Here is a 22,862-nt window from a genome sequence, read left to right as displayed (position 1 = left end):
CAACTGTTTTGGTGAGCCCTGGTGCCTCATGCGAATTCTGGCACGCATGTGGAACTGTGGAAAATCTGGGAATTCCATTTGAACTGCTGCCTTCCGGAATTGAGTTGTGGCGAGATGGCCGAGCGGTCTAAGGCGCTGGTTTTAGGCACCAGTCCCTTCGGGGGCGTGGGTTCGAATCCCACTCTCGTCAACTGTTTTGGTCAGCCCTGGTGCCTCATGCGAATTCTGGCACGCATGTGGAACTGTGGAAAATCTGGGAATTCCATTTGAACTGCTGCCTTCGACGAGTATGTATGGCGAGATGGCCGAGCGGTCTAAGGCGCTGGTTTTAGGCACCAGTCCCTTCGGGGGCGTGGGTTCGAATCCCACTCTCGTCAACTGTTTTGGTGAGCCCTGGTGCCTCATGCGAATTCTGGCACGCATGTGGAACTGTGGAAAATCTGGGAATTCCATTTGAACTGCTGCCTTCCGGAATTGAGATGTGGCGAGATGGCCGAGCGGTCCAAGGCGCTGGTTTAAGGCACCAGTCCCTTCGGGGGCGTGGGTTCGAATCCCACTCTCGTCAACTGTTTTGGTCAGCCCTGGTGCCTCATGCGAATTCTGGCACGCATGTGGAACTGTGGAAAATCTAGGTAATTCCATTTGAACTGCTGCCTTCGACGAGTATGTATGGCGAGATGGCCGAGCGGTCTAAGGCGCTGGTTTTAGGCACCAGTCCCTTCGGGGGCGTGGGTTCGAATCCCACTCTCGTCAACTGTTTTGGTGAGCCCTGGTGCCTCATGCGAATTCTGGCACGCATGTGGAACTGTGGAAAATCTGGGAATTCCATTTGAACTGCTGCCTTCCGGAATTGAGATGTGGCGAGATGGCCGAGCGGTCCAAGGCGCTGGTTTAAGGCACCAGTCCCTTCGGGGGCGTGGGTTCGAATCCCACTCTCGTCAACTGTTTTGGTGAGCCCTGGTGCCTCATGCGAATTCTGGCACGCATGTGGAACTGTGGAAAATCTGGGAATTCCATTTGAACTGCTGCCTTCGACGAGTATGTATGGCGAGATGGCCGAGCGGTCTAAGGCGCTGGTTTTAGGCACCAGTCCCTTCGGGGGCGTGGGTTCGAATCCCACTCTCGTCAACTGTTTTGGTGAGCCCTGGTGCCTCATGCGAATTCTGGCACGCATGTGGAACTGTGGAAAATCTGGGAATTCCATTTGAACTGCTGCCTTCCGGAATTGAGTATGTTGGCGAGATGGCCGAGCGGTCTAAGGCGCTGGTTTTAGGCACCAGTCCCTTCGGGGGCGTGGGTTCGAATCCCACTCTCGTCAACTGTTTTGGTGAGCCCTGGTGCCTCATGCGAATTCTGGCACGCATGTGGAACTGTGGAAAATCTGGGAATTCCATTTGAACTGCTGCCTTCGACGAGTATGTATGGCGAGATGGCCGAGCGGTCTAAGGCGCTGGTTTTAGGCACCAGTCCCTTCGGGGGCGTGGGTTCGAATCCCACTCTCGTCAACTGTTTTGGTGAGCCCTGGTGCCTCATGCGAATTCTGGCACGCATGTGGAACTGTGGAAAATCTGGGAATTCCATTTGAACTGCTGCCTTCGACGGAGTTAGATATGGCGAGATGGCCGAGCGGTCTAAGGCGCTGGTTTTAGGCACCAGTCCCTTCGGGGGCGTGGGTTCGAATCCCCACTCTCGTCAACTGTTTTGGTGAGCCCTGGTGCCTCATGCGAAATCTGGCACGCATGTGGAACTGTGGAAAATCTAGGAATTCCATTTGAACTGCTGCCTTCCGGATTGAGTATGTATGGCGAGATGGCCGAGCGGTCCAAGGCGCTGGTTTAAGGCACCAGTCCCTTCGGGGGCGTGGGTTCGAATCCCACTCTCGTCAACTGTTTTGGTGAGCCCTGGTGCCTCATGCGAATTCTGGCACGCATGTGGAACTGTGGAAAATCTGGGAATTCCATTTGAACTGCTGCCTTCGACGAGTATGTATGGCGAGATGGCCGAGCGGTCTAAGGCGCTGGTTTTAGGCACCAGTCCCTTCGGGGGCGTGGGTTCGAATCCCACTCTCGTCAACTGTTTTGGTGAGCCCTGGTGCCTCATGCGAATTCTGGCACGCATGTGGAACTGTGGAAAATCTGAGGAATTCCATTTGAACTGCTGCCTTCCGACGAATTGAGATGTGGCGAGATGGCCGAGCGGTCCAAGGCGCTGGTTTTAGGCACCAGTCCCTTCGGGGGCGTGGGTTCGAATCCCACTCTCGTCAACTGTTTTGGTGAGCCCTGGTGCCTCATGCGAATTCTGGCACGCATGTGGAACTGTGGAAAATCTGGGAATTCCATTTGAACTGCTGCCTTCGATGAGTATGTATGGCGAGATGGCCGAGCGGTCTAAGGCGCTGGTTTTAGGCACCAGTCCCTTCGGGGGCGTGGGTTCGAATCCCACTCTCGTCAACTGTTTTGGTGAGCCCTGGTGCCTCATGCGAAATCTGGCACGCATGTGGAACTGTGGAAAATCTGGGAATTCCATTTGAACTGCTGCCTTCGACGAGTATGTATGGCGAGATGGCCGAGCGGTCTAAGGCGCTGGTTTTAGGCACCAGTCCCTTCGGGGGCGTGGGTTCGAATCCCACTCTCGTCAACTGTTTTGGTGAGCCCTGGTGCCTCATGCGAATTCTGGCACGCATGTGGAACTGTGGAAAATCTAGGGAATTCCATTTGAACTGCTGCCTTCCGGAATTGAGATGTGGCGAGATGGCCGAGCGGTCTAAGGCGCTGGTTTTAGGCACCAGTCCCTTCGGGGGCGTGGGTTCGAATCCCACTCTCGTCAACTGTTTTGGTGAGCCCTGGTGCCTCATGCGAATTCTGGCACGCATGTGGAACTGTGGAAAATCTGGGAATTCCATTTGAACTGCTGCCTTCGACGAGTATGTATGGCGAGATGGCCGAGCGGTCTAAGGCGCTGGTTTTAGGCACCAGTCCCTTCGGGGGCGTGGGTTCGAATCCCACTCTCGTCAACTGTTTTGGTGAGCCCTGGTGCCTCATGCGAATTCTGGCACGCATGTGGAACTGTGGAAAATCTGGGAATTCCATTTGAACTGCTGCCTTCCGGAATTGAGTATGTATGGCGAGATGGCCGAGCGGTCTAAGGCGCTGGTTTTAAGGCACCAGTCCCTTCGGGGGCGTGGGTTCGAATCCCACTCTCGTCAACTGTTTTGGTGAGCCCTGGTGCCTCATGCGAAATCTGGCACGCATGTGGAACTGTGGAAAATCTGGGAATTCCATTTGAACTGCTGCCTTCGACGAGTATGTATGGCGAGATGGCCGAGCGGTCTAAGGCGCTGGTTTTAGGCACCAGTCCCTTCGGGGGCGTGGGTTCGAATCCCACTCTCGTCAACTGTTTTGGTGAGCCCTGGTGCCTCATGCGAATTCTGGCACGCATGTGGAACTGTGGAAAATCTGGGAATTCCATTTGAACTGCTGCCTTCCGGAATTGAGATGTGGCGAGATGGCCGAGCGGTCTAAGGCGCTGGTTTAAGGCACCAGTCCCTTCGGGGGCGTGGGTTCGAATCCCACTCTCGTCAACTGTTTTGGTGAGCCCTGGTGCCTCATGCGAATTCTGGCACGCATGTGGAACTGTGGAAAATCTGGGAATTCCATTTGAACTGCTGCCTTCGACGAGTATGTATGGCGAGATGGCCGAGCGGTCTAAGGCGCTGGTTTTAGGCACCAGTCCCTTCGGGGGCGTGGGTTCGAATCCCACTCTCGTCAACTGTTTTGGTGAGCCCTGGTGCCTCATGCGAAATCTGGCACGCATGTGGAACTGTGGAAAGTCTGGGAATTCCATTTGAACTGCTGCCTTCCGGAATTGAGATGTGGCGAGATGGCCGAGCGGTCCAAGGCGCTGGTTTAAGGCACCAGTCCCTTCGGGGGCGTGGGTTCGAATCCCACTCTCGTCAACTGTTTTGGTGAGCCCTGGTGCCTCATGCGAATTCTGGCACGCATGTGGAACTGTGGAAAATCTGGGAATTCCATTTGAACTGCTGCCTTCGACGAGTATGTATGGCGAGATGGCCGAGCGGTCTAAGGCGCTGGTTTTAGGCACCAGTCCCTTCGGGGGCGTGGGTTCGAATCCCACTCTCGTCAACTGTTTTGGTGAGCCCTGGTGCCTCATGCGAATTCTGGCACGCATGTGGAACTGTGGAAAATCTGGGAATTCCATTTGAACTGCTGCCTTCGGAATTGAGTATGTATGGCGAGATGGCCGAGCGGTCTAAGGCGCTGGTTTTAGGCACCAGTCCCTTCGGGGGCGTGGGTTCGAATCCCACTCTCGTCAACTGTTTTGGTGAGCCCTGGTGCCTCATGCGAAATCTGGCACGCATGTGGAACTGTGGAAAATCTAGGAATTCCATTTGAACTGCTGCCTTCGACGAGTATGTATGGCGAGATGGCCGAGCGGTCTAAGGCGCTGGTTTTAGGCACCAGTCCCTTCGGGGGCGTGGGTTCGAATCCCACTCTCGTCAACTGTTTTGGTGAGCCCTGGTGCCTCATGCGAATTCTGGCACGCATGTGGAACTGTGGAAAATCTGGGAATTCCATTTGAACTGCTGCCTTCCGGAATTGAGATGTGGCGAGATGGCCGAGCGGTCCAAGGCGCTGGTTTTAGGCACCAGTCCCTTCGGGGGCTGGGTGTGGGTTCGAATCCCACTCTCGTCAACTGTTTTGGTGAGCCCTGGTGCCTCATGCGAAATCTGGCACGCATGTGGAACTGTGGAAAATCTGGGAATTCCATTTGAACTGCTGCCTTCGGACGAGTATGTATGGCGAGATGGCCGAGCGGTCTAAGGCGCTGGTTTTAGGCACCAGTCCCTTCGGGGGCGTGGGTTCGAATCCCACTCTCGTCAACTGTTTTGGTGAGCCCTGGTGCCTCATGCGAATTCTGGCACGCATGTGGAACTGTGGAAAATCTGGGAATTCCATTTGAACTGCTGCCTTCGACGAGTATGTTGGCGAGATGGCCGAGCGGTCTAAGGCGCTGGTTTAAGGAGTCCCTTCGCCGAAGGGCTGTTTAGGCACCAGTCCCTTCGGGGGCGTGGGTTCGAATCCCACTTTGTCAACTGTTTTGGTGAGCCCTGGTGCCTCATGCGAATAAAATCTGGCACGCATGTGGAACTGTGGAAAATCTGGGAATTCCATTTGAACTGCTGCCTTCGACGAGTATGTATGGCGAGATGGCCGAGCGGTCTAAGGCGCTGGTTTTAGGCACCAGTCCCTTCGGGGGCGTGGGTTCGAATCCCACTCTCGTCAACTGTTTTGGTGAGCCCTGGTGCCTCATGCGAAATCTGGCACGCATGTGGAACTGTGGAAAATCTGGGAATTCCATTTGAACTGCTGCCTTCCGGAATTGAGATGTGGCGAGATGGCCGAGCGGTCCAAGGCGCTGGTTTAAGGCACCAGTCCCTTCGGGGGCGTGGGTTCGAATCCCACTCTCGTCAACTGTTTTGGTGAGCCCTGGTGCCTCATGCGAATTCTGGCACGCATGTGGAACTGTGGAAAATCTGGGAATTCCATTTGAACTGCTGCCTTCCGGAATTGAGATGTGGCGAGATGGCCGAGCGGTCTAAGGCGCTGGTTTTAGGCACCAGTCCCTTCGGGGGCGTGGGTTCGAATCCCACTCTCGTCAACTGTTTTGGTGAGCCCTGGTGCCTCATGCGAAATCTGGCACGCATGTGGAACTGTGGAAAATCTAGGAATTCCATTTGAACTGCTGCCTTCGACGAGTATGTATGGCGAGATGGCCGAGCGGTCTAAGGCGCTGGTTTTAGGCACCAGTCCCTTCGGGGGCGTGGGTTCGAATCCCACTCTCGTCAACTGTTTTGGTGAGCCCTGGTGCCTCATGCGAATTCTGGCACGCATGTGGAACTGTGGAAAATCTAGGAATTCCATTTGAACTGCTGCCTTCCGGAATTGAGATGTGGCGAGATGGCCGAGCGGTCTAAGGCGCTGGTTTTAGGCACCAGTCCCTTCGGGGGCGTGGGTTCGAATCCCACTCTCGTCAACTGTTTTGGTGAGCCCTGGTGCCTCATGCGAATTCTGGCACGCATGTGGAACTGTGGAAAATCTGGGAATTCCATTTGAACTGCTGCCTTCCGGAATTGAGAGTGTGGCGAGATGGCCGAGCGGTCTAAGGCGCTGGTTTAAGGCACCAGTCCCTTCGGGGGCGTGGGTTCGAATCCCACTCTCGTCAACTGTTTTGGTGAGCCCTGGTGCCTCATGCGAAATCTGGCACGCATGTGGAACTGTGGAAAATCTAGGAATTCCATTTGAACTGCTGCCTTCGACGAGTATGTATGGCGAGATGGCCGAGCGGTCTAAGGCGCTGGTTTTAGGCACCAGTCCCTTCGGGGGCGTGGGTTCGAATCCCACTCTCGTCAACTGTTTTGGTGAGCCCTGGTGCCTCATGCGAATTCTGGCACGCATGTGGAACTGTGGAAAATCTGGGAATTCCATTTGAACTGCTGCCTTCGACGAGTATGTTATGTGGCGAGATGGCCGAGCGGTCTAAGGCGCTGGTTTTAGGCACCAGTCCCTTCGGGGGCGTGGGTTCGAATCCCTCTCTCGTCAACTGTTTTGGTGAGCCCTGGTGCCTCATGCGAAATCTGGCACGCATGTGGAACTGTGGAAAATCTAGGAATTCCATTTGAACTGCTGCCTTCCGGAATTGAGTATGTATGGCGAGATGGCCGAGCGGTCCAAGGCGCTGGTTTAAGGCACCAGTCCCTTCGGGGGCGTGGGTTCGAATCCCACTCTCGTCAACTGTTTTGGTGAGCCCTGGTGCCTCATGCGAAATCTGGCACGCATGTGGAACTGTGGAAAATCTAGGAATTCCATTTGAACTGCTGCCTTCGACGAGTATGTATGGCGAGATGGCCGAGCGGTCTAAGGCGCTGGTTTTAGGCACCAGTCCCTTCGGGGGCGTGGGTTCGAATCCCACTCTCGTCAACTGTTTTGGTGAGCCCTGGTGCCTCATGCGAAATCTGGCACGCATGTGGAACTGTGGAAAATCTAGGAATTCCATTTGAACTGCTGCCTTCGACGAGTATGTATGGCGAGATGGCCGAGCGGTCTAAGGCGCTGGTTTTAGGCACCAGTCCCTTCGGGGGCGTGGGTTCGAATCCCACTCTCGTCAACTGTTTTGGTGAGCCCTGGTGCCTCATGCGAAATCTGGCACGCATGTGGAACTGTGGAAAATCTCGGAATTCCATTTGAACTGCTGCCTTCGGATGAGTATGTTGGCGAGATGGCCGAGCGGTCTAAGGCGCTGGTTTTAGGCACCAGTCCCTTCGGGGGCGTGGGTTCGAATCCCACTCTCGTCAACTGTTTTGGTGAGCCCTGTGCCTCATGCGAAATCTGGCACGCATGTGGAACTGTGGAAAATCTAGGAATTCCATTTGAACTGCTGCCTTCCGGAATTGAGATGTGGCGAGATGGCCGAGCGGTCTAAGGCGCTGGTTTAAGGCACCAGTCCCTTCGGGGGCGTGGGTTCGAATCCCACTCTCGTCAACTGTTTTGGTGAGCCCTGGTGCCTCATGCGAAATCTGGCACGCATGTGGAACTGTGGAAAATCTAGGAATTCCATTTGAACTGCTGCCTTCCGGAATTGAGATGTGGCGAGATGGCCGAGCGGTCCAAGGCGCTGGTTTAAGGCACCAGTCCCTTCGGGGGCGTGGGTTCGAATCCCACTCTCGTCAACTGTTTTGGTGAGCCCTGGTGCCTCATGCGAAATCTGGCACGCATGTGGAACTGTGGAAAATCTAGGAATTCCATTTGAACTGCTGCCTTCGACGAGTATGTATGGCGAGATGGCCGAGCGGTCTAAGGCGCTGGTTTTAGGCACCAGTCCCTTCGTGGGGCGTGGGTTCGAATCCCACTCTCGTCAACTGTTTTGGTGAGCCCTGGTGCCTCATGCGAAATCTGGCACGCATGTGGAACTGTGGAAAATCTAGGAATTCCATTTGAACTGCTGCCTTCGACGAGTATGTATGGCGAGATGGCCGAGCGGTCTAAGGCGCTGGTTTTAGGCACAGTCCTTCGGGGGCGTGGGTTCGAATCCCACTCTCGTCAACTGTTTTGGTGGCCCCCATGCGAAACTGGCACGCATGTGGAACTGTGGAAAATCTAGGAATTCCATTTGAACTGCTCCTGATGAGTATGTGGCGAGATGGCCGAGCGGTCTAAGGCGCTGGTTTTAGGCACCAGTCCCTTCGGGGGCGTGGGTTCGAATCCCACTCTCGTCAACTGTTTTGGTGAGCCCTGGTGCCTCATGCGAAATCTGGCACGCATGTGGAACTGTGGAAAATCTAGGAATTCCATTTGAACTGCTGCCTTCCGGAATTGAGATGTGGCGAGATGGCCGAGCGGTCCAAGGCGCTGGTTTAAGGCACCAGTCCCTTCGGGGGCGTGGGTTCGAATCCCACTCTCGTCAACTGTTTTGGTGAGCCCTGGTGCCTCATGCGAAATCTGGCACGCATGTGGAACTGTGGAAAATCTGGGAATTCCATTTGAACTGCTGCCTTCCGGAATTGAGTATGTATGGCGAGATGGCCGAGCGGTCTAAGGCGCTGGTTTAAGGCACCAGTCCTTGGGGCGTGGGTTCGAATCCCACTCTCGTCAACTGTTTTGGTGAGCCCTGGTGCCTCATGCGAATTCTGGCACGCATGTGGAACTGTGGAAAATCTGGGAATTCCATTTGAACTGCTGCCTTCGACGAGTATGTATGGCGAGATGGCCGAGCGGTCTAAGGCGCTGGTTTTAGGCACCAGTCCCTTCGGGGGCGTGGGTTCGAATCCCACTCTCGTCAACTGTTTTGGTGAGACCTGGTGCCTCATGCGAAATCTGGCACGCATGGGGAACTGTGGAAAGTCTGGGAATTCCATTTGAACTGCTGCCTTCCGGAATTGAGATGTGGCGAGATGGCCGAGCGGTCCAAGGCGCTGGTTTAAGGCACCAGTCCCTTCGGGGGCGTGGGTTCGAATCCCCTCTTCGTCAACTGTTTTGGTCAGCCCTGGTGCCTCATGCGAATTCTGGCACGCATGTGGAACTGTGGAAAATCTGGGAATTCCATTTGAACTGCTGCCTTCCGGAATCGAGTATGTATGGCGAGATGGCCGAGCGGTCTAAGGCGCTGGTTTTAGGCACCAGTCCCTTCGGGGGCGTGGGTTCGAATCCCACTCTCGTCAACTGTTTTGGTGAGCCCTGGTGCCTCATGCGAAATCTGGCACGCATGTGGAACTGTGGAAAATCTGGGAATTCCATTTGAACTGCTGCCTTCCGGAATTGAGATGTGGCGAGATGGCCGAGCGGTCCAAGGCGCTGGTTTAAGGCACCAGTCCCTTCGGGGGCGTGGGTTCGAATCCCACTCTCGTCAACTGTTTTGGTGAGCCCTGGTGCCTCATGCGAATTCTGGCACGCATGTGGAACTGTGGAAAATCTGGGAATTCCATTTGAACTGCTGCCTTCGACGAGTATGTATGGCGAGATGGCCGAGCGGTCTAAGGCGCTGGTTTTAGGCACCAGTCCCTTCGGGGGCGTGGGTTCGAATCCCACTCTCGTCAACTGTTTTGGTGAGCCCTGGTGCCTCATGCGAAATCTGGCACGCATGGAACTGTGGAAAATCTCTGGGAATTCCATTTGAACTGCTGCCTTCGACGAGTATGTATGGCGAGATGGCCGAGCGGTCTAAGGCGCTGGTTTTAGGCACCAGTCCCTTCGGGGGCGTGGGTTCGAATCCCACTCTCGTCAACTGTTTTGGTGAGCCCTGGTGCCTCATGCGAATTCTGGCACGCATGTGGAACTGTGGAAAATCTGGGAATTCCATTTGAACTGCTGCCTTACGAGATGTATGGCGAGATGGCCGAGCGTGGCGCTGTTGTCCCTTCGGTGGTGAACCCTCGTCAACTGTTTTGTGACCCTGGTGCCTCATGCGAACTCACGCATGTGGAACTGTGGAAAATCTGGAACATGTGGCACGTCCTTGGGCGAACCACTTTTTGAATTGGAAAATCTGGGAATTCCATTTGAACTTCTGCTGTCGAGAATGGAAATGTTTTTAGTTTTGTCTTATGTGAAACCGAAATTGCAACAGAATATCATGGTTAAGGTAGGGTAGGCGCATCGTCTAGCCCCAGCAAGTCATTATACAGGCTAGCTACTCGTTCGGGAACCTCAAGCGAGTCCGAATTGGTGAACGAGGTGGCGCATCCCATGCGGATTAATTAACTCCTTTGAAATGGTTTAGTGTGGAAGTTCCTTTATGTATATATATATATTTATATATTTATTTATTAATTTATATATATATATTTATATATTTATTTGTTTATTTATACATTTATATATGCATATATATTTATTTGTATGTATATATATATTTGTGCCGTACATCTAGAACTAGGTAAATGCAGTTACCTTCCTGGTAGTGTATTTACATTACACTTGTTGTCATCTGTATTTCTGTACTTTTTAGATTTCGCCTCCTACTGCTGCTGGTCTGCTATTCGCTTTCGGATTGAATGCGCACCTGCCTAATTTTAACACGTTCCATGTCCATGAAGTTCTGGCTTCTCTTGACAAATTTCCTTCCATTGCCTTGCTATTGGGTATGGCAATGTCGAAGATTGGAACAGCCGATCGTCAGGTGACTCTCCTTTTATTCAGTTTGTATGGGTAATGGGCGGCCCTTCTCGGCGATAATGCGGATAATCGTGTTAGGGTGTAACATCTGCTCGCCGTTTACGTCAAGTAACTCTACATTTTGCAGGTATGCTAAATGGTTAATTATCATTCAAAAATCTATTCAATTTCAATTATTTAATTCAAATTCATTACTTGTGCTATAATCTATTTTAAAAAAAACCACTTATTTATTTATCAGAAATAGTCAAACTTCAAATGAGAAACAGATACCCAAGGTGTAGTCTAACCCGACAAGTACAATCAGCTCATAATGAAAGAACTCATCAACTTCTTCTAGATAGCTTATTTATCCAACATAAAACAATCATAAAACTCGGCATGGTTTTGAAATTAACATGACATTGCAACATAAAACACGTATTCCTTAACCGTACTCCATAGAACCGCATGATTTAAACCAAGTATCGTCCTCACATGAAAACACTCTTCCTTCTCAAGATCAGCATTGCTGCATCTTTGCTCGCTTTAGAGGGCCGACGTTGTCGACATTTTTAGATCGCCTTCCTAGAATGATGAAGTGCCTCCTAATTCGCTCTTAATTTCCTCGCGCTCTTTTATAGTTTTATAAATGAAAGAAAATAAACATACTACTTGACGGGGATAACCATGGATGTCTTAAGAGCTCCTTTGCTGTTGGGCGTAACAGTTCATCCACTACAAGGGTATCTCGTATAATTGCTGAAATTGTAGAAATTTATCACTTTTATGATAGCATTACTAATCACTTCTTTGCATTTAAAGTGGTTCACCAAACGAGCGCTGTACTCGAGTGGTGTTCCCTCGTAATACATACTGAGCTAGTGAAGAGAACTTTTCAGACAGCCTACTTTTATTTATGACTCATCTGCTTCTTTTTATAAATGTTCTGAAAAACGCAGTATTTTGCTAAGTAGTAATATGTGTTATTGCGAAAAATAACAGTCTTTCATGAGGGCTAAAAATGAACTCAAAAGACATGCATTTTTCTTTCTCCGCCTTCTGGTGCTATCTAGGTCTATTTCATAAAAACGTTATCAAAACCCACATAAAGCCTCGCTATCGATTCTTTTCAGAACAGGAGGTAGTTCACCCCTTAACCACATCAGAAAGGCAGGATCGCTTCTAGAAAAATCTTTATTTAGAAGCGTTCTTCAACTTATTTTTCTATCCTTGCTTTTTTTTCGGTTTTCTATTAGATGCATGAAATTTACTAACCGAGCTGCTATATCCCACGGCAAGTCACCCGTAAGCATTACCACCAGCACGCAACCAGCTGCCCAGATGTCGTTTTTTGGGCCACTAAATGAAGAAAAATGTAATCAATTAGGTCACTACATCAATTCCCCTAATTGGCTATGTACCTATAGTCATTATCGAGTACTTGCGGAGACAAATATTCGTAGGATCCACAAATACGCGAAAGTCGACGGTCTGGCTCTTCTGGTGACTCGCGATAACAATCAGCAAGGCCAAAATCCGCTATTTTAAGAGTACCTAAATGTAGAAACAGGATTTACTAATGCTTCTGGTTTGTCAGCTTAAAACCTAACCTCGTCTATCGATAAGCAAATTCTCCGGCTTGATATCTCTGTGAGCAACTGACAAATCGTGCAAAAAGGCAAGCCCTTCCAGCAGCTGCCGAAAGAAGTGTTTTGCAGCTGACTTGCCTACACCTCCTTTATTCACTGAAGCACGAGGAATATAAACTACGCAGATGTCGCAAAATAAGTTCAACCATTACATACTACGTTTTCTTAGCAAACAGAAAAGGGTAAGGAAAGAAAGCCTTACTAGCCAGTTCGAAAAGATCACTTCCGTCTACGTATTCCAAGTAGATATGTTTTTCTTCCATTACCAAGTCGTCACATGCACCATAACAATGAACGATGTGACTGTCATCTGATTTAGTCAGCGTTTCGTGTAGGGCAACCTTAAAAACTTCTCCGACTACTGAGCTTGGGAATAACAATCAAAAGTTCGAGTTTGTTCTATCTTAAAGGGCATGTGACCTCATCTGACTCGCGGTATTAGGCGCATATGGGAATGTCTATCCCTTTCTTTTCTTTGAATGCGAAAAATTACTCAAAAGTACCCTCATGCGCCAACTGCACCTTTCACAATAATTTTCTCCTCAAAATCGTTTTTGAATAGTTGAGAACAAAAGACTAGTGGGCTCGCTCAGAAAAGAAATCCAGAAATGGCATGCGCTATTTTTCCACTAAGAAAAGAAGAAGACACAGTTTTTGTAAAGTGAATGAAGTTAGCATGAATCACTAGTTAATGGAGATACCGGATACCTCGTACTCCACTTCTTCCCGTTGTTTTGGGTTTAACCTCGCCATATTAATACGTTTTAGAGCAATTTCACGACGCGATAACACGTTATGACTAAGTGGATTAGCAATAAGACTGACTTCGCCGAAACTTCCTGAAAAGAAACAACATGTATAGCTGGAAGTCTCGGAAAGCAAAACTTTTCAAGCTCACCTGAACCAAGACGTTTTATAATGTTGTAACGAATCGGTCGACTTTCTGGAGACGGGCTAGATCGATAAGAATCGACATCGTTGCTACTAGTGCGCGTTCGAATACTGTCACTTCTTGGTTCCTCCAGAGGCAAATCGATTTCTGATCCATCGGAATAGCCAGAATCGACAGAAAAAGGCGAACAACCCGGAGAATACCCGTTATCCAAATGTTCATGAGTAATCAGTGGCAGTTCCATTACCTGAAGCAAATAAAACGATTACATGCGCCTGTGATTATTACGATTATGTGTAGACGCATAAGTAACCATTGAGATGACGAAGTAACTATTGACAATGAGGCAGAAATGACCCCGCGTCGTCCGAACAATCCTTTAGGACATTTGGACGGTCATTATTCTTAATGCTATACCCGTAAGTTATGCGCAAGCCATTTTATTGTATAGTGTGATGCGAGAAATCTATCATTTATCCACTTTGTGCGCTCTGGATATGATTAAAAAAAAGGAACTATAACAGGTAACAACGATGACATAATAAAACATCAGTCTGGAAAAGATGAAAAAACAGCAAGTGTTCAGACTTCATCATGTTAAGAAATGACGTAAAAGTGTCAGAAACTTGCTTCGTCCGTTTTGGCTTGAATTCAGTTCTAATGCGCTAAAGATACGAAGCATAGATTAGCAACCTTTAACAAGCTTGGAGGAACAAGTGGGGAGGGTTTCTAATCTGCTTACGTGAGGCGTATGAAACATGTGCGTGTGTAAAATACGAATCCTACGCTAAAATTGCAACCAACACGTAAAACTTTGCCACAAGTGAAAGCGAGAAGCAAATTATTGAGTGATGATTATTCCGACTGCAAACTACGAAATACCTATTTCCAGAAACAGGTTTTATTACCATCAAAATGAACTATTTCTCACGCGCACATCAAAGAACTTTCCCCGTTCTCCACTGAAGAATAAATTTGTGCTTGTTTTTCCACATGTTTGGCGCGCTCACCATCAATGTAGCTGAAGGAAACATCGGACGGACCAATCATTCATAAAACTTGAGAACGCGCACAGTTGTTACGAAAATCCTAATAAAAGGAAAAAAAAACAACAACTAAGTTCGTTGTGTATGTGTTGTAACACTTCTAGCTAATCGTTGTTTTGAACCGCGTTAAAATATGGTACTATAGAGCGCACTTTCCCCAAAGAAATAGATTCTCATGACGTTGAAGGTCTTGCTTTTAGATTACAAAAGGCAGGATGCTAAGAAAGGTCAAGTGTATAGTGTCACAAGATGAAAAAGAAGCATATCTCTACACATCACTTCAAAAATTATAGTAACTGGACAATGTAGGGTCAAGATAGGTGTGTACTTTGTCCATACAGCATTAAAACGCGTAACTGAAAATATGGCATCGACATATTTTCAGTTTTTACGTCCATTTTATAGAGAAAGATGAGAAACACCACTTCTTGGTAGAGTATCATCAAATATAAAATTCGAACTCAGTTTTGAAAGACACGAATATTTTCTCTCATTAAAAAACATTTTATTAACCTCCAACAATTCGTTAAAACAAAAAAAAAATGTATTAAATTTCGTGAGTACAGGAACGAAAACTTCCGCAGTAATGAGAGTAAAAAGATTCATGTGTGCGGCATCTTTTGCACTATCACCAAGGCTGACGTATTTTGATGTTTTGCTAGGCTGCACTTAGGTTATGCAGAAAGAATCATTTCTTCGTATGAACTACTGCTACCGCCAACATTAGCTGACAACTGGAAAGCTAATACGCATGAATAGATAGTTAGCCCGTCTTACCACTATGTCCTATTTGCTTGTCAGTCAAGAAAAAGTCTTTTGTCGACGAGAGAAGTAAAGTAACGTAAAGAATCTAACAGTATCAGAATAAAGAGTAGTGTGGTCTTTAATTAGCAATTAACGATGCAGCTACTCTTGCATAAAGTAATAAAATAGGCGGTTAATTGAAATTGACGTGAGAACGCGTTTCCAGCTACCAGACATTACTATGAAAAAGGAACCGTTTCCAAGGAAGTTCCAATGAGAAAATGTTCTTTTTTTCATATTCCTTAATGAACATGCACAAACTAGAGGAAAAATATAGTAATATGAACTTAACTTCATATAATTCCTTCAGTAAAAAGAAAATTCAGTAAATTAAAGTAAAGTAAACTTCAGTAGAAGAAAGTCTAAAAATAATAGAACACTTTTCCCCTAAGCTCTCGTATCAGAAAACGAGACAAGGGCAGTGTACACGCTCTGAATGTCAGTCATGTGCTGTTGAGTGTTTCCACTCTGTTTGTGTTTCGTTTTGGTTGTTAGGCAGACACATCCAGACTAGTAAACATCAAAAATCTTGTTTATATGTCTTAAACATCGCAGTTCCTGACCGGAAACCGAGAACAGAAAGTAATACACTCATAGATTTCATAATCAATAAAATTAGACTAACTTTCTCCGGAATTATTGAAGAACACATGAGTTCTGGAAGCAGTAAACCATCTAAAAACTAGTTAATCACGGTGCTGACATAAATTTATTCCTAAACTGTCATTGGAAAAGTTTTTTTGCAGCGCTAACAAAGCAATGATATGTATGTGGTGAACTAGTGACTGTGAGAGAGTAGGGTGCTCAGTGAACAAAAAAAAGTAGAAACAACATATTGGTGGAGAAGGCATACATTTAACACGTACAAACGTATTGATCATACCCAGAAGAAGAACGCAACAGCCGTGAAAGATCAACAGAAATCGATAATATCATTCCAGCACAAGGAAGTTGCTGGATGACTTGTCACGCTTCTCAGGTGACTGAGATCATATTATGAACAGAAATTGCGAAAGACTCGATGAGTAACACAAGCGGGACATTAAAAAAAACGTGAATTAATGCAGAATCACAACACCTAACAAGCGCTTGGATATTGATGCAGAAAATGATGACTTTATCTAGCGAAGACATGCATTATTTAGTCATTGTCCTGAATCGCGACATCTGACACATGGACAAAAGCAATGTAGAGCTAGCTGACACCAACTATCACACAATGTAGCACAACACACGCGTCATCGACTCGGAAGAATTCTGAGATTGCAAATTGACGGAAATCATGCTACTAGCGGCATGTTTATTCGTAAATTCCTGATTCTTGACGAAGACCATGAAGTTGTAATACCAAATAAAACGGAAAACAATAATTCAGTAGTCACCCAATCATATGAGCCCGTATATTAAGGACTGGCATAATAGGGACAAGGTTATCTGGCGATCAATTTCCCTAAAAACAATAATTCAACGAACGTGTTTGTGCGAGGTGGGCCAACAACAAAATCGATCACCAGATAATCTGCCCTCTGTTCTAAAAGAAGTAGAATATTAACGGAGGGATAATATGAGAGGCACAAAAAAAAACAACATTCGCGAAATTTACTAAGTCATCACTAAAGGAGAAGTGAATTCTTCAGTCATGCATCGACAAGGCGATAAGCATGCTGGAAATAGCAGTAAATTGCCATCACCGAGTTTCTGAACCTCTGGGAAGTGTGTTATAAAGCTAGCCAAGAGTGGTCGAGGATCTCATCGCATGAGGGACGTGAGTGCTCACTGATGTTCAAAACAAACTCCACTATCTCTGAAAACAAGTCAGTTAACTAACAATCAACAACACGGTGCCTTAAGATAAACAAACAACAGAAACATGAAAACAAAACAATGAAGCATCAGCGGCAAAGATCAGCAGCTCAACTAAGAGTGAACCGACATGAATAAATGCGACTTAGTTTAAATTACGTTTGCAAAAAATCCATAGGTAGAAAACGGCGTTAAACTCCAAAAAAACATGCATAGTAAATGGCTGATTTGTTGCAAAAGCGCTCGTAAGTGGTACAATGGCGACGTAAAACACACAAATAGAACCAACCGAGTGTTGCAGGCGTCAGCCGGTCGAACGGACGCGGTAACGTTCTTCCTTCCGCCCATTCGTAAAAGTTACGATCACTCCTAAATATTGAATTATTCATTCAAAAGGAATTGAAGTAAATGTCATTAATTAGAATTATTTACACAGTCAAAGAGGGGTCACTGACCGACTCTGGCTTTAGGTACATGGGCATGCGGTCAGTGAAGTCGCCCAAAGCTTAAATCTTCAACAGTAAAACTTCAATGTAATAACTCAATAGTAATATTCTAACAGAAGTTGTTATGAGTGTTGTGTATAGTGTCGAATTCTGATTCACTTACTTTCGAGCTCTCTTCCAAGGCCTTCTTCCAGTCAACATCATCAGCAATATGATACCCGTTGCCCACACATCATTTTTAGAGCCTCTGTAAGCAAAGTTTGACTCCTGTATGTTATATGTAAAGTATTTTGTAATATAAAACACGAAATAAATAAGTACATGCAATAAATTGCGTGACTTTTGTCCAGCAGAACATCCTAAAGGTAGCTTCATGTTGCACCTTATGGATGGTGGCTGATTAATTACCACTCACATATTTCAACACATTTCTCCGATCAGATATGATAATGAACTATGTAAATTGAATTAGATAGCACAATAATAGCATGAGAAAACCCGTTCGCAACTACCAGAACGTCCCCAACTACTATCAGATGAATGTTAGCCAGTATCAGCAAGAAAGCTCTCTGCTTATTGGTTATTATCAGTTTTGAGATGAAACCTGGCCTAATGCAAAGGAAATCACGAAAGAAAAAACGTACAGATATTTCTTCTTGAACATTTGCGGTGACATGAATTCTCGCGTACCACACATTCGATCCAATGGGACTTCTGTACCGTCATCCTTGCTTTGCAGTTGTGTTGCCATTCCAAAGTCCGTAATTTTGAGCAAACCTAGTAAAATTGCAAACTGTACTCTATAAAAACTGTGTTTTTTTTTCTGCGAGTGAGTTTGGAAAACAGATAATGTCCAAATTGCTTAAATTAGTATTTCCGCAACTTTCAAAACTCGTTTTGAAATAACAACCTGCAACCGACTAAGCAGATCTTTTATCTTTAATACATTGTTACACTTACCATTATTATTAACTATCACATTTTCGGGCTTGAGATCACGATGCACCACGTGAAAGCTATGCAAGAAATCGACTCCTCTTATTAGCTGACGGAAATAATCACGAGCTCTGCGCACGTCGATGCATCCACGGCGTCTCGAGCCTGAAATAGTTAGGCATATACATAAACTTAGTTGTAATGCCAAATTATGTCGATGTAAATAACTGCACATATCCCAGGATTTATAAATTTTAGGTTTAGAATCCACCATTGATATCAAGGAATCCCTACATCTGGCACAGTCTCTCAAATTCCTCTGTGCGCGTGGACTTATAATTCCCATATTAATTCGTTAGTATTTTTGTGTCATGTAATGTTACAAACAGAATTGGAGCTTGATTTCGCATCTTTTGCAAAGGGTTGCCATGTAGATTTCCTCTTTGATAATCCCTCATCATACTAGCTATGAGCCCAGTTTCTTAACGAGGTTGGTTTTGCTTCCACACACTAACTTTTAAAGATATGTGAAAACGATACTAGGTTGTAGAAATTGTGAATTCATTACTATTTAAAACTCCGCTTTTGAGAATAATTTCATCCATACATGAATACGTTTTTTGCGTGCATTTTGAGCTCAGGCTGCAGATGAGTCATGTGTGGCGAATTCTCAGTACTTACAGCTACGCAAAGTATTATTCAATCTTTCAACAAACGCGAATGATGTTCCTTTTCTGAAAACCACAAAAATACTTCTCCAATAACTGAGTCAAAAAAGAAAAGACCTTTTAAGAACAAGAATGGCATAATACTCTCTCTACTCACGGATTGTAGTTCTCAGATCGTCTCCTGGAACATATTCAAGTAGTATTTGTAGTTGATTCAGTTCCAGTTCGTAGTTGGACCCAAAACACTTCACAATATTTGGATGTCGTAAAGGGGTTAACGCGTTCTGCAAAGCGACCTAAAAACACTACACTACAACGGGTTGAATTGTCATACATAATTAAAGTCTACTTAACTCGTTTCGAAATTTCTGCTTCGAATCCTCGCGTCGATGTTCGAGATCAATGGCTTTCAGTGCAATATAATCGTCAGGGATGTACTTACGATTAAAGGGATTACGGATGAGATGAACTTCCCCGTAAGCTCCTGCAAATTCCATTTTATTCTCCCTCAAATCCTTATTTTTCCGTGTATATAGTCACAAACAGTAGCACCCAGCGCTATTGTTTGCTCTTCGAAGTTGGCGTCGAGCCAATATGAACGTTCTTTGCGTGCACTCCGCGTTGGTTATAGTATAAAAATGCAGCAGTGCAGTGACTCCAGATCGACTCCCATTAAACCCCTCAAGGAAACACCACAAATTCTAACCAGTTGAGGATTGTACTATGTACACGAACGGTTCCTATCTTCTTTCATCATCTCAATATTAGTGTATAGTCGTAGTAACCCTGATCCCGTTGTGGTTCTCTCGTTTACTCATTAGCATCTTCCATGTGGTACAACACTCAACCGAGTGAGCGAAGGCCCTATCGCGCTACCTTGAGCGCAACAGCAGACAAAATATTGTCGGGTCAATACGACATGAATCACGAATATAGTTGCGGTGCATTAGCGTACGTCCTCGAAGTGGCGCGGCGGAGGCAGCAGCTGAAACTGAGTTGAGTCCATCGCAAACTACAGCGATGGGTGATGTCAGCGAAGGTTTCACCACGCTCCCAGCCGCTACGCTACACCTAAGCGCATCGAGGGAAGCCGCGTACGCAATTGCGTACGTGTTTCATGTCGTTTTGACCCTACAACAGGCGTGTAACAGCGCTGGTATAGCAAGATCAAACATCCCGAAGATCGATGCTGTTGTGCATGTGGCTGCCCTCGAAGCGGAGGAGGCGGCGGTTCCGATAGAGTTGGGACCTTCGCTAATTTCATTCATCGCTGCATTAATAGTGGGGCTAGCAATGGTCCCGCGCCTTCTGGAGCAGTTTTGGTGCAGTTGGATCAAAACATAAAAATGCTGCCGTGTAAGTACACTGCATGCTACATAAGAACATTGGGCAAATGCCAATGAGAGAATCACAAGGGAAACAGGATAACAACTATATCATCCTTTGTGGCTTTGAATCCGCCGCCCACTTTTTTCGTTTATAATCCTTTCATTCCTATCATCATGTTAACTACGTACATGCTGAGATGCTGTTGTGCATACAAACAGGGGATTTAATGTGGTGCTATTTTTTTCTCTAGACGTATTCCATCTATGAATTATTAACTAAATACAGCACCTATCCATCGAATGTCGGGTTAAATTAGTAACAGATTATCCCACCTTCTCCAAGTAATTTCAACGAATGATATTCGTGTCGTTGTGTCCCCGGATGAGGAGAGGATGGTGAATGAGGAGGATCGTAATCCGAAGATGGTGAATCGTAGTCAGAATCGTCAAGACTTCTTGGTGGATCCGGTTTATATAAACTGTGACAAGGTCTGCCAGTGATAAATTCGCTTGGCATAGAATGATCGTGCGGTGAGCTCGTCCAGTATAGACGACTCCCCATCTGCAAAACAATACATTCCCATTGATCGTAGCAATGTATTGAGATATAAACGTAGCGAACATTTGTTAATCATAAATATGTATTCACAGGGTACTGGTTTTTGCAAAATAGAACACTACCCAATATAGCTGCCTCCACGAGTCTCGCAGTGGTCAAATAAAGAACTTTTCAATTATGACATAAGCAAATTTGTCCCCTTTCCCTTGATTTTTTTGTCTAGCACTGAACTCCGCAAACTAATGGACCTTTTTTCGGTCAAACATCAGAAATCACAAAACTCAACGTTTTCTTTCCTTTCGTTTGGATATGAGTTCCTAAACGAAATTAGAAGTAATGAAGATATATGGCTTGCAATGAAACTTAGAACATCAAGGAGTGCATGCATCTTAGTTTTTAATGAATATGACTTATGTGAAATATGAGCTAAAAGTAACACAAATGTGGTCGTTCTTTGGAAAATTCCGGATTAATAGTGTATAAATGGGATCAGAAACAAGGCGTCCACTCTGCGCCTCTGAAAAGACCTTTTCTTTCATAAAAGAAACGAGCTAGATGTCTGTGTTTGGCTGCGTTCAGTTAGAGCCGCACGAATTATAAGGCATTCTAACGGGCATTTCTAATGTTGAACAGACGAAAGTAAGAGCTGATAAGTGCGTGCAGGTAACCATAATACATGGTGTATACGATAAGCTACTAGTTTTGATGGATAGCATTAAGTGCCATCGCAGAAATGATAAACAGATAGGAGAGGAATACAAAAAACTGGGAAAGTTACAGGTCGGAATAGCGCTTTCCTGAGGATATAGTGGTATTCTCAGGTTTTAACGTAAAAAAGAGAAAATTCATGGTCTATTTGCTAAGAAGAATGCTTACCGTTTCAGAATAACATGAGAATGGTGGTTTCGATGGAAATTTGGTTTTATAGTAGTATGTACTTACCTTTTTTCCCGTTCAACTATGTTTTCAATGAGAAAAGAATGATACACACTGCTTAAAAATGTAAAATGATAATTAACTTGGTAATCAGAGTTTATCTGCTCCATTCACGACTTTCACAGTAGTAATAAATTACCCATGGGTGGGTGCGGTGGCGGAGTTATGTGGCATTTCCCCTGTGATTATTATTTCAGGTGAAGATTTGACATAGAGTGCTTGCACTTAAAAGTACCAATGCCTACTTTTCCCTCTGACAGCTGTGATGCACTGGACTACGTCATTGCATAGGGTAGGAATTAAAAATGCGTCATAGATTGAAAAAAGGGTGAGTAGGAGGTGTGAGGGTGCATGTGAGTTGGAACAAAAAAAAAAAACCAAATCAATAGTAACTAGTCACATGACTATCATATAGTGACATCTAACACAAGGTTGTGAGCATAGATGAGTAACGTACTTATCAAGAAAGAAATCAAATTAAAAAAAAAAATAAAGAAAAACAACAGGAAGTTCGATGTGAGCAAATTGGTAGACGTGCAATATTTTGCCAGTTAGTAAACGTCATATAAACGTATGGCATTTTAAATTATCTACCAAACAACAACTACATTAATATTGAATTCGCTGCTGTGCCTCTGCTACGAAACGAAATGACCACAAATCAAACACACAGCGCATGGCTGCAGATAGAGAAATTATCGGCGAGCGAGACTTTTGCCTATATAAGAGCGAAAAGTGAATTCATCACGACAAATGTCACGTAATTCGAAATTATCATTCCTATCGAATGTTCACGTACATATAAATATAAGGCACGCCTGCCACTTAAATCTAGCGTTTGTATTTGTAAGCAAAGTTATTTCGCATTATGATTATATCACGTTCGTTAGTTCTATGAAAATATTTTACAACAGCTGAGTCAACATACTGAGAAATAAGTTACGAAATGATGTTTGAATGCGTTACTGAGAATAGAAGCGTTATTTTGAGTAATGACTTGAACAGGAACTTCTTCATTCTTGGAAATCTTAGTAGACGATGCTAGATAAGAAAAAAAAAAACAAAATTATCAAGAAATAACTTTCGTTTGTAGATTTAGATGAAAGTAACGAATTGTGATGCTTA

General features: G+C 45.7%; 9 protein-coding genes across 13 annotated transcripts; 1 reads left to right on the top strand and 8 right to left on the bottom strand.

Annotated features, from left to right (window-relative positions):
* Positions 1–141: 141 nt before the first annotated feature.
* RB195_015990 (uncharacterized protein) lies at positions 142–1,174 on the bottom strand (the record flags this gene model as incomplete). Of its 2 annotated transcripts, XM_064206954.1 has the most annotated exons (2): positions 142–690; positions 746–1,174. In XM_064206954.1, 2 exons carry the CDS (start codon positions 1,172–1,174, stop codon positions 142–144), a joined length of 978 nt encoding a protein of 325 aa, XP_064062834.1. The 2 variants fall into 2 exon arrangements, with proteins under 2 accessions (XP_064062834.1, XP_064062835.1); XM_064206953.1 differs by having other exon boundaries at positions 629–1,174.
* Positions 1,175–1,758: 584 nt separating this feature from the next.
* Positions 1,759–2,118, bottom strand: RB195_015989 (uncharacterized protein; the record flags this gene model as incomplete). Its single annotated transcript, XM_064206952.1, has 1 exon — positions 1,759–2,118. The coding sequence occupies one exon, from the start codon at positions 2,116–2,118 to the stop codon at positions 1,759–1,761; it is 360 nt and encodes a 119-aa protein (XP_064062833.1).
* Positions 2,119–2,401: 283 nt separating this feature from the next.
* On the bottom strand, positions 2,402–2,872 carry RB195_015988 (uncharacterized protein; the record flags this gene model as incomplete). Its single annotated transcript, XM_064206951.1, has 1 exon — positions 2,402–2,872. The coding sequence occupies one exon, from the start codon at positions 2,870–2,872 to the stop codon at positions 2,402–2,404; it is 471 nt and encodes a 156-aa protein (XP_064062832.1).
* Positions 2,873–3,141: 269 nt separating this feature from the next.
* Positions 3,142–4,188, bottom strand: RB195_015987 (uncharacterized protein; the record flags this gene model as incomplete). The annotated part of the gene is made up of 1 exon (XM_064206950.1): positions 3,142–4,188. One exon carries the CDS (start codon positions 4,186–4,188, stop codon positions 3,142–3,144), a length of 1,047 nt encoding a protein of 348 aa, XP_064062831.1.
* A 2,193-nt stretch (positions 4,189–6,381) lies between these two features.
* On the bottom strand, positions 6,382–7,044 carry RB195_015986 (uncharacterized protein; the record flags this gene model as incomplete). The annotated part of the gene is made up of 1 exon (XM_064206949.1): positions 6,382–7,044. One exon carries the CDS (start codon positions 7,042–7,044, stop codon positions 6,382–6,384), a length of 663 nt encoding a protein of 220 aa, XP_064062830.1.
* Positions 7,045–8,431: 1,387 nt separating this feature from the next.
* On the bottom strand, positions 8,432–9,978 carry RB195_015985 (uncharacterized protein; the record flags this gene model as incomplete). 2 transcript variants are annotated; one of them, XM_064206948.1, is made up of 3 exons in its annotated part: positions 8,432–9,172; positions 9,228–9,734; positions 9,790–9,978. In XM_064206948.1, the coding sequence occupies 3 exons, from the start codon at positions 9,976–9,978 to the stop codon at positions 8,432–8,434; spliced, it is 1,437 nt and encodes a 478-aa protein (XP_064062828.1). The 2 variants fall into 2 exon arrangements, with proteins under 2 accessions (XP_064062828.1, XP_064062829.1); XM_064206947.1 differs by lacking the exon at positions 9,790–9,978 and having other exon boundaries at positions 9,069–9,656.
* Positions 9,979–10,092: 114 nt separating this feature from the next.
* RB195_015984 (uncharacterized protein) lies at positions 10,093–10,824 on the top strand (the record flags this gene model as incomplete). Its single annotated transcript, XM_064206946.1, has 3 exons — positions 10,093–10,155; positions 10,522–10,692; positions 10,816–10,824. The coding sequence occupies 3 exons, from the start codon at positions 10,093–10,095 to the stop codon at positions 10,822–10,824; spliced, it is 243 nt and encodes an 80-aa protein (XP_064062827.1).
* A 366-nt stretch (positions 10,825–11,190) lies between these two features.
* RB195_015983 (uncharacterized protein) lies at positions 11,191–13,455 on the bottom strand (the record flags this gene model as incomplete). Its single annotated transcript, XM_013436938.2, has 9 exons — positions 11,191–11,255; positions 11,340–11,429; positions 11,776–11,852; positions 11,946–12,029; positions 12,092–12,224; positions 12,281–12,415; positions 12,522–12,660; positions 13,028–13,158; positions 13,218–13,455. 9 exons carry the CDS (start codon positions 13,453–13,455, stop codon positions 11,191–11,193), a joined length of 1,092 nt encoding a protein of 363 aa, XP_013292392.2.
* Positions 13,456–16,779: 3,324 nt separating this feature from the next.
* Positions 16,780–20,804, bottom strand: RB195_015982 (uncharacterized protein; the record flags this gene model as incomplete). 3 transcript variants are annotated; one of them, XM_064206945.1, is made up of 9 exons in its annotated part: positions 16,780–16,865; positions 17,154–17,233; positions 17,320–17,328; positions 17,474–17,557; positions 17,955–18,087; positions 18,271–18,411; positions 19,072–19,095; positions 19,264–19,398; positions 20,576–20,804. In XM_064206945.1, 9 exons carry the CDS (start codon positions 20,802–20,804, stop codon positions 16,780–16,782), a joined length of 921 nt encoding a protein of 306 aa, XP_064062825.1. The 3 variants fall into 3 exon arrangements, with proteins under 3 accessions (XP_064062825.1, XP_064062824.1, XP_064062826.1); XM_064206943.1 differs by lacking the exon at positions 17,320–17,328 and having other exon boundaries at positions 19,072–19,210; positions 19,357–19,421; XM_064206944.1 differs by lacking the exon at positions 17,320–17,328.
* Positions 20,805–22,862: the final 2,058 nt, after the last annotated feature.

Source organism: Necator americanus, chromosome V (assembly GCF_031761385.1).
Source record: "Necator americanus strain Aroian chromosome V, whole genome shotgun sequence".
Taxonomy (NCBI): domain Eukaryota; kingdom Metazoa; phylum Nematoda; class Chromadorea; order Rhabditida; family Ancylostomatidae; genus Necator; species Necator americanus.
Note: the sequence above shows the minus strand (reverse complement) of the source record. Positions and strands in the feature narration are given on the sequence as shown.